At 41.9% G+C, this 9,730-nt stretch overlaps 1 protein-coding gene across 7 annotated transcripts in view; it reads right to left on the reverse strand.

The window, feature by feature from the left end:
- Positions 1-9,730, reverse strand: part of suco (SUN domain containing ossification factor) — a 49,707-nt gene that overhangs the window by 20,456 nt on the left and 19,521 nt on the right. For 6 of the 7 annotated variants that reach the window (XR_004333311.1, XR_004333312.1, XM_032524851.1 and 3 more), the window contains exons 2-11: positions 9,103-9,217; positions 7,568-7,669; positions 6,624-6,952; positions 5,715-5,855; positions 5,188-5,377; positions 3,620-3,731; positions 2,964-3,091; positions 2,587-2,654; positions 2,363-2,470; positions 629-734 (exon numbers count right to left, since the gene is read on the reverse strand). Coding sequence is in view for 5 of the 7 variants with exons in the window: in XM_032524851.1 (XP_032380742.1) it covers positions 629-734; positions 2,363-2,470; positions 2,587-2,654; positions 2,964-3,091; positions 3,620-3,731; positions 5,188-5,377; positions 5,715-5,855; positions 6,624-6,952; positions 7,568-7,669; positions 9,103-9,217 (1,399 nt within the window). In the remaining 2 variants the exon portion in view is untranslated. The remainder of the gene's footprint in view (positions 1-628; positions 735-2,362; positions 2,471-2,586; positions 2,655-2,963; positions 3,092-3,619; positions 3,732-5,187; positions 5,378-5,714; positions 5,856-6,623; positions 6,953-7,567; positions 7,670-9,102; positions 9,218-9,730) is intronic. The other variant, XM_032524852.1, reaches the window with a different exon arrangement.

The raw sequence follows: 9,730 nt of genomic DNA on the forward strand, positions 1-9,730 counted from the left end.
GAGATGCAGGAAGAAAAATATCAAACTTTTAATATCAAAGTTTAAAAAAAGAAAAAAGATGCCTTTTGATCTATGATGATTGATCTATTAGTGCAATGATTTTAGTTACTGACTGTCAGCATTTGGCACAAACTATAACAGAGTTGGAGGAGTTGTGAAACCCAATAGTTATGTGTATCTGCCCTTAGTTCATACAAGTGGAAATCTGTCAGACACACGCCCTCACAGTCACACAGAGTCATATTTCTTTATCCAGTCAAAAGGAGGGGTGACAGGCAGCGCTGATGGCATTGACTAACTTACCATAAAGTCATAAGAGGGTGCCCTGAGCTTTAATCCACGTACTGTATATGAATGAATGTGTGTGTGTGTGTGTATTTATCTACTAGGAGCTGTACTTTTTTACAGAATGATTAACTTAATTGTTTAATGCTCTTCTCCTCGAGACATAAGTGTACCGTTATAGCAAGAGAAAGAAAAAAGCAGTAATAACAATAATAAACTATTTCTATAGCACTTTCCTAATAGGTTTACAAAATGCTTTCCAGAAAAATGAGCAGATAAAACAGTAGAAACAACCGAGAACAACCCAACCAACAACAATGAAGTATGATACAAAAAGCAGTACCTTCACATATTTAGCATATAGCTGTTCATCCAGTGGGAAGCTCTGGACTATGCGCTCATCACGGGCATGAAAAGTACCTAGCTTTACCCACTTGTTGGTGGGATATCTGCAGACAAAACAAGAGAAAAGTAAGTTGCACGTATGTAAGAGCTACAGTGTGCTCAAAACACAACCTGACATGTCCTCAAAGGCATGGTGCAAATGCCACTGGACTCTGTGTGACCGTCCTTCCATGCCAGAGGGTTTAATTTATGAGTTGCGGTGTGAGATGATGGAAATAAATCCTGACTGTGAAATCCAGAGCACAGACAATACCGGCAATTAAGTTAGAGCTGCTAATCCAGCACAGAGAAGATGATACCCAGTCCTGTGGCCTCATTTATAAAACTGTGTGGTGAATTGAAAGTGGCGTAGGGATGAAACACAGGATGCGAGTACACAGAAATATTCAGTTTTAGTAAACCGTGAGCATGCACGTACTACGCCGGCTTCCCTTTATAAATCACAATCGACTAAATGTGGCGCAGCTTTGGCGGCTTCATGTCACACCCATAAATGCCCTCAAATAGTCCGTGAAATTCATCCATACCGACAAGATGCACACATAGGAAAACAAAGCAAAGGACTTTCACTCAATGCGAAGTTGTAGTTCAAGTTAGAGAAGTGGAAAAGAGGAAAATATGTTTGGAGGGCACAGTGTGGGCAATTCTAATGCCAAAATGCGTCCTTGCTCATGGGATGCCTTTACCCATTAATTGGATTGTATCTAAAAAGTTAAAAGTGTTGGGATTAATCTAATTGCGACAAATAGGTCTGTGCAAGGAGCATGTACTTAGTAAAACTTTCTAATGCACCTTTCACATTGGTTAAAAACATGCTTTAGACCTACGCTAAAAATCGAGGTGGTGATGGAGCCGTGGCTATGAACGTCTTTGGTGTGGGAGATCAGGGTTCAGTTCCCACTGCAATACATCAACCGATGTGTCCCTGAGCAAGACACTTAATCCATAGTTGCTCCAGAACAGTGCGTCTTCGAACATACAGTATGTAGCAATTGTTAATTGCTTTGGATTAAAGCGTCGGCCAAATGACATGTAATGCATCATTTAAAACAAAAACCATGTAAAGCCATAAAAATAAAACACTATAATACTACATGATGACCACATTAAAACGACGTGCTCCACCAGACGGAAGCATCGGAAACAGCATCGTCTATTTGTCGTGTTTATCATATCATTCATGAGAATAAATCCCAATATAATCCTCAATTGTAATTCCTTAGGTTTCTCTAATTTTTGTACCATTTAAGATTCTTTTAGGAGTTTTTTCTTTTCTAATTCCAAACCGAGGGTCTAAGGACAGAGGTTGTCGTACCCTGTACAGATTGTAAAGCCCCTTGAAGCAAATTTGAGATTTGGAGGAGAAGAAATTAAATTGATTAGACTTAAATCACAGGTACCAGCTGTTTTCTTCTGCCTTTTCTTCAATAAACCGTGGCAATATATGCAATAATCCATCCTCTCCATTTACTCAACTGCTAATTAACTGCAGGTGATGATGCACTGCGACTGACAGCAAAGAATTGGACTGGAGGCCAGCGCGTACCGCGGCACAGCCCACTTGTCACACACCCACCACATGCCTTTGAGAACACGTCAATCAATTTTAATATTGGCTGAAAATACATTTATGAGGGACTGTGTGGACATACAGGAAGCAGAGTGAGTATACCTGTCACTGATGGAAACTAAAAAGTCTTTAGGTGTTGATGAGAAGAGCTCAAAGTTAGCAATGTCCAGCTGTTTGACTTGAATAGGCTCACAGAGCTCTATCACAAACCTGCAGAGTAGTAAACAGAGAATGTTTAATAAAAGATAAACTCAGATAAAAATGATCTGAAATCAGGCTCTGTTACAGACAAAGTGTATACCAGTTGTGTGTGCCGGTGCACTCACCAGATTTTGTTGCTGCAAGGATTTAGCATGTAAAGGTCCATATTCTCCATGAGAATAGCTGAAGTGCTCTGTATACGAGAAAGAAGAATGAGAGGGAGGAAATTAGCATCCAACATCCTCACAAGTTTTTGATTTTATTAAATTTACCTTTTTTTAAACAGCCAAATGCAGTCAACATTGTTTCATGTAAGACTGGACATCTTTCCTAGGTTAAGCTTTAATTCATATCATAAATGTTAAATAGATTAAAGAGATGTTAAAGCAGGTTTTATCTACCTGCTGATACAACATGACAATACAACGGTCTGTATCCTTAGCTGCGTGACTGTATGTGTTTGTGTGTAGGCAACCGGGAACAGAGACGATGTGTGTGTAACCTTGGCCTCGTTGTTGGCAGAGAGTATCTTTGCACCACACTCCACAGAGGCATAGTTATTCTTGAAGTTTTTCTGGACCTTCTTCACTAGATGGGGGGTGCCGCTGGTTGAGGTATGGAGAGACTGACCTGGAAAGAGGGCATGTTGCATTAGGCCCATCACAGACACTGGAAAAAGAGCATTGCCTGAGAGGAACAAGTAATGCGGTTACGCAACACACATAAACACACGCTCTGCTGACCACTGCACATGGCGTGTAAACAGGCCGAAAGAGAGAAGAGAGAGGGAGATGTGAGTGAGATAGACAGAAATAGAACAAGACGAAGGAAGCAAAAGAGAAATGACAGAGGTAGAAAATGCACAAAACACTAGTAGTAATAAGGACCAAGAAGCAATAAGATACAGATTACAACTGATGTGTGAAGGCCTCCTTTGTCTACAGAGGCAATGCTTCAAACTGTGCATGGGCCTGTGTCACAAAGTGGGATTAACATCATCGGGCTATCTTTGAGTTATCTAGCTCTGTGAGACAAATACCCTTGAAGCAAGCCTCTGGACTTAATGGGACATTGCACTTAGTTGGTCATGTGGTGTCTCTCTTTTGATATGTGTGCATGCATCCAAGTAGTGTGTGTTTTAATCATTTATGCACTCACTTTTCTCCTTCTCCACTTCCATGACTTGTTTCTTCCACTCGTCGAAGGTGGGGATGTCTTCTTTGCTGGGCACTGAGGGATCAGTCTCCCTGGCAGTACTGCCATGCCCAGTCTGAAACACAAAGACAAGGTCTTTCATATTCCTTTAACGATGAAAAAAGCAACTGAAAGTAAGTTGACTCAGCATTTGGTCCTTTTCAAAACACATTCAAAAGCTGCCCTGTTCGTGAACAGCTGTGCACACTGAATATTTATGGCTTTCATTGTGCATTTCTAGCCAGCAGTTGTGAATATATGTATAATTAAAAACATGTGGGCATAACGCAAAATGACAAACAGCACCCTTAGGCCACTGGTCATACTTTATCCCACAGGGGTGTGTGTGTGTGTGTGTGTGTGTGTGTGTGTGTGTGTGTGTGTGTGTGTGTGTGTGTGTGTGTGTGTGCTGCAACACTGAGAAATAAAATTGTGCAGAATAGTGTAACAATATATTAACATATTATTGTGTATATTGTTCAGAGACGTACAGTCTCAAAGCAGTACTACTTCAATACTGTACTTAAGTACTAAAAGACCTGTATTCTACAGGAGTATAATTTTTTTTCTCCTACTTCCACTTTTACTTCGGTACATATTTTCGATGAGTTTAATTCTTTTATTCGGACACATTTTTCACGTGCTGCATTGTCACTCGTTGGAATTATAAAAATGTTACAAATAATTCCAAAGTCACATTATCACTGCCAGATCTGTAGATGGCTCTGTCACCAGATTTCACAACTCTGGCTCATCAGCAAATCATGCTGTCTTGTAAGAAGACGGCGCATGCTCCCGTTCTGCTGCCTGCCTTGAGAACACTTGAGCTTTGTTAGTTTGTTTCGAGATGGAAGAACCAGAATCACCACCTACAAACCTTCAACTTTGAGTGATTGTGGCGGTGTCCCAAGGCAAGAGCAGTGAAGAGAAAGGAGGGCCTGTTTTCATTTACAAAGAGTTAGGCTCAGTGTTTTAAGGTGCTCTTGTAGATTCTTGTCCTTGTACTGCTACTACAGACAAAGGAATTGTGAATGTCCTTTAGGCTAAACATTTGAAATATTATAAACAGTATGATATTCAAACTTCTGATTGATTTCTTTACTTTCACTACTTGAGTAGTACATTTTTGTACTTTTACTCAAATCTGCATCTCTAGTACTTCATACATGTCTGATATTGTTTACCCTAACATAATATTGTGTCATCTAAACCACAGACAAGATGACCAGGAAGCTGACAGCTGCAATTTTCTACCACCTGTCCAGGCTCATGTCTGATTTGGATCGTTGAGTCACATTTTCCAACATGATACCTGCAGCACTGTAATGTCACTGCCCATGCCTAGTGAAAAGACCCACACTCTGCTCAAAACTGCACTGGGACTCAGAACCGTGGAAGTCCAGCATTCACACAGACCTCCACGTTGTTCTGCTTATGAAGCTCCAACTAAAAAGCTTTTGATGTTAGATGTTTCTCTATTAAATTTATAATGCACTGACGTGCGAAATACTTAGGAACAGCAAGCTGCTGACCTGCTGTTCTTGGTGGTGTTGAGAAATGTTTCCTTCCTGGTCCAAATCAGATAGTCCATCCTCCAGCTCTTGCTGCTGCTGCTGCTGCTGTTCCTGGTCCACATGGCCTGGAGTAGACTGGACTTCTGCTTCAGCACCAGAGGTGTGGCTCTGGCCTGACTGCTGGTCCTCTATGCCATCGTCATCCACACTATAGCACAGACACAGGGCCAATGAGGTGGAGAGGGAGGAGGAGTTGGAGGGATAAGATGGTAATAGAGGGAGGAAGAATAAAGATAAAGAAGGGTTGAGAACACAATTAAGTACCCCAATGTGGGACACATGATGTAAACCATCAAGTGTTTTCAATCCTTGGTTGTGAGCAGGCAAAACGATAGAAAAAGGAAATAAAAAAATAAAAATAAAAAAGCAGAAGTAAATGGAGAGCAAGGCCAGCGGTCGACGGTTGCGCACAGCAGAGAGGCGTAGTTTGTACCTTGATTACCTGTCTCTGTGCTTTGATTGGATTCCGGGGGTTAGAAACTCACCTGAACAGAGGGCTGCCAAAAGGGGAGTTTTCACAGGTTGCCAGTTCGGGGGGAATGACCCAGCACTGTGAATCAGAGTGCTCAGCAAAGACAAAGTTGTCTACTGGGAGTTCATCTCCTGCACTGGCAACCCGCACCGCACTGAGGGAAAGAAAGGACATGGCGTTTATCACACCTCCTTACACTGGTAGAGAGGGGAGGATGGGGCAGAAGAGAGGAAGGGAAGAGAAAGAGGAGATAAACGACACAGAGCATAGGGAGAGAGTAGAGAAAGAAACAGATGGACAAAGGGGGTGGAGAGGTCGCTTGCTGGTGGGGCAGTTGATGTGCACGTCTTTAAAAGTGTTCTGACGTTGACAGCCACGTTGAGGGAAGAGTTGCCCCTGGATGGACATATTCTTCTTGAAAGTTCGACGAAGGTTATTTCCAGAATAATCTTGGTCAAAGTTCCATGTCCGAGCTGGCGATTTTCAACAATGTCCATCGACTTCCTTTAGACAAAATGTCACTGTATACAGTGTGATCAGTTTCATGTAACTTCTCGACATTGGCCACCAGGTCCATAAAAGGTGACATGGAAATATCCAGGCTGTCAGACCAGCTCTCCTTTGAGCTTATCTTTCAGTTTGTGATCAGTCGGTGGTTAAATAAATAAAACTAATTAAATAAATAAAATAAAAACTCAAGGGAACAAAAGTTAACCAACAGAAAACATCAAAGCAAATGTGCAATGGAAAATATGCCTAGATTGGCTTGAAATTGGCTTTAACCATCATAAGAGTAACATGTATTTACAAAAGGCATCTAGGATTATAATTTGAGTTTGCTAATGTGACTTCTCTGTGGTTATAGCCAACTTTTAATGCCAGAGAAAAAGTATCTGGAATGAGGAAGTGAATCTGAGCTTACCCTGTGTGGGTGTGGTCATCACTCTGTGAGGTAGGTGTGTTTTCAGCTTCATCTGGGGATGTGGCTGAGGTTGAGTCCAGGCTGGGGTGTGTAGCAGGGATGTCACTGACGATCTCTGCTGGGGGATCTGTAGACACTTGGCCCTGTGCTGGAACTGGTTCTGGAGTTGAGGACACAGGGACTTCCTGGTCATGGTCCTGGGTGTCAGTCTGCAGGTCCTCGTTAACCTGGGGGTCTGGGTGGGGTTCGGGCTCAGGGGCAACAGGTAAAGTATCAGACTCTGGGTCAGGCTTGGTCTCCTCTACCTCAGCCTGCCGAGGATTCAAAGTCTGGTGAGAGAAAACACAACAACACTCAAATAAAAAAAATCCATCAACAGCTTAAAAAAGTGAGCACCATCTACTGTGACATCTTGTTAATGATAAATCATGCTTGAAAACCCAATTTTTATTTAATTACATTTCTACTTATTTAGCCCTTCAACCTAAAACAGTTCAAGTACGCGCAAGCCATGAGTGGAAAATTATTTGAGACCAACTTGTTTCATCATTTACAACATCTTTCCCCTTTTCTGTGTGTTGTCCTCTTTTTAAGTAGTGATTACAATAGACCCCACCCACACCCACACCCACACCCACACCCACACCCACACAAAAAAATACTGGGAAAACATTGGAGAACCCTTTTGCAATTATGTAAGCACATAATGTAATCTGAAAACTGCTGCTCTGGTTAAAAAAAAAACAATGCAACTAATCTTAGCTGGTATTCTGTCTATACAGAGTGCAATGGAAATTTCTAAGTGACCCCTTCTGACCAGAAGTGTATATATATTATTTAAGGATTTGAACCATATTAAATCCCCTGTATATTTCAATGCCTATTTTGTCAATATTCCCCAGCCCTACAGTAGTTTTGAGACTGTTCAATAACTGATATGTTACCTGTTCTTGGAGCACATTGTGTGTTGCTAGTTTTTCTAGGGCTGCTCTCTCCGTCTCTAATCCCATATCGTATGATGTGTGTGTCGTCCATTCTTCCAATACCTATAAGGAATTAAAAACCTCAGTTAAAACATATGAAATATCACTGGCAAAGTATGAAAACCGTCATGACGACATTTCAAACTGTTTGCAGGACATTCCTAATGGATTATGGTTATTAAAGAAATGCATGTTGTGTGAAAATGTCAGATGCAAAAAGTCTTTGCTTCTCAGGTGGTACAAAAAGGCTTTTGTTGGCAGACATAGGCCATGTCATAGGGCCAATACAGACTGCAGGCCTGTTGAACTGCCTTGGCACACTGTTTGGTGCTGGACCACTAACAATGATTCCCCTTCTTCTGTGCTCACACATGCATACCAAAACACACATGCATCCCGAAATTAACACACTTGCATCCCCAAATTAACAAAACACACTTAAGATGGATTAGTCTCAGACATTATTTACCAAGGCTACAAAAAGGACAAAGCAGAGAACTGGAAAGCTTTGTATTCTCTGAACTCTTAACCCCACAGGGCAAGTCCTGACCTATATCAAAACCACCGCTATGACTCATTATATAGAGAAGCCTACGTTCTTGACAACATGCAAGTGGGCTGCTTTCTAAGTGATCATGTTCTGAACATGGTGTTCACTCTTAGGGCGAATCCCTGACCCTGTTTCAAACATACAAGATTATCAGTTGTAAAAGTAGAGAGATATGGTGAAACGACTGATATGTTGTTGTTTTCTTCTTCAACAACACCTACCCTGGTGGGAGAAATAACAGATTTATGCAATAGCCTCCCTACTTTGAACTCCCTCCGGATTTCTCCTATCTCTAAGGGTGAGCGTAAGCCACGTATTTCATTCATTTAGTCACTATCCAAAGCTCATCAGCATCAGTGAGGCTTGGAACGTACAATACAGACAGCTCCCATTCCGGTGATATAAGGACCGGATGGCACATAACAACAGCTCTCGTACCCCATACTCCCTTGGGGACACAAGCTAAACTCCCATGATTCCTCTAGTAACCCTTGAAGGTCTAAGCAGTGGTCCACTGTACCACAACCTGGGGAGAGAATCCCCTTTCCTCCTCCTCAATCTGAATTCTGACTCCTTTCCAGCACCCTTGCATAAGCTTTTCCAGGGAGGTTGAGCAGTGTGATACACCAATAATAAAATCACACCCCCCGTCCCCCTTTATGAAAATGGGAACCCTCATCCAGCCCAGTAATGTTCAGAGCCTTCAGCATCTCAGAACAAACAACTGAAAATTTAATAATTGAAAATAGTTTCTAGGCGATGTGGTTGAATTGCTTTTAGAAATGAGGACGTTGGTATTACGGATTAAGGATTATTTGATATAATGTACCATGTAACGTCTGTGTTATTTATTACAATAGTGTATTAAGGCTGCTTATTAAAAGCATTGTTTAAATGTGACTGACTGATTTGCTGATTAAGACATGTAAAGAAAACTGCAACACACCTTGTGTTGCGTGGAGTCCTGCTCCGTCTTCTGGTCCTCCGGGTTTTCGTCCCCTGCAGACTGACCAGGGCCAGACAAGCTCTGCTCTGAACCATACACATATTGATTGGGGTACCTGGAACATACACCAGAAGAAAATTGTCAACACAATGGAAAATGATTGTGACCATCATACAACAGGAACATGTAACTAAAATTAGAGGGTAATCAAGGCCAGTTACTGCAAGTAGTTGCACAAAAAAAAGGAACAAAAAAGAAATGAATGTCCTTATTAAACCCCTGCGTCAACCTGTTGCTATTTCCACATCATTCTATGTAAACAAAGGTTTGAAGTTCAACAGCACAGTAAGTAACAATGCTTTAAGCAATAAGTGCCTTTGCCTTTCCCTCCCCTTTGGGGGGGAAGCCAACTGACACGAGCTCTCTGGGCACAGGCAATAAAAATACTATGAGTGTAGGAGAGCAAACAAGGCTGAATGTTTACAGGAGGAGAAACAGAGGCCGTTTTATGGTTGTGTGGAGGATCCACGCAGAGCTTTTGCCGTAGCCTACATAAGTGGCCTGATATCTATACTTGTGCGCTGGTGAGTGCATCGAGCCGGCATGTGTGTGTAGTGGGGGGGGGGGG

Source organism: Etheostoma spectabile, chromosome 9 (assembly GCF_008692095.1).
Source record: "Etheostoma spectabile isolate EspeVRDwgs_2016 chromosome 9, UIUC_Espe_1.0, whole genome shotgun sequence".
In the NCBI taxonomy this organism is placed as follows: domain Eukaryota; kingdom Metazoa; phylum Chordata; class Actinopteri; order Perciformes; family Percidae; genus Etheostoma; species Etheostoma spectabile.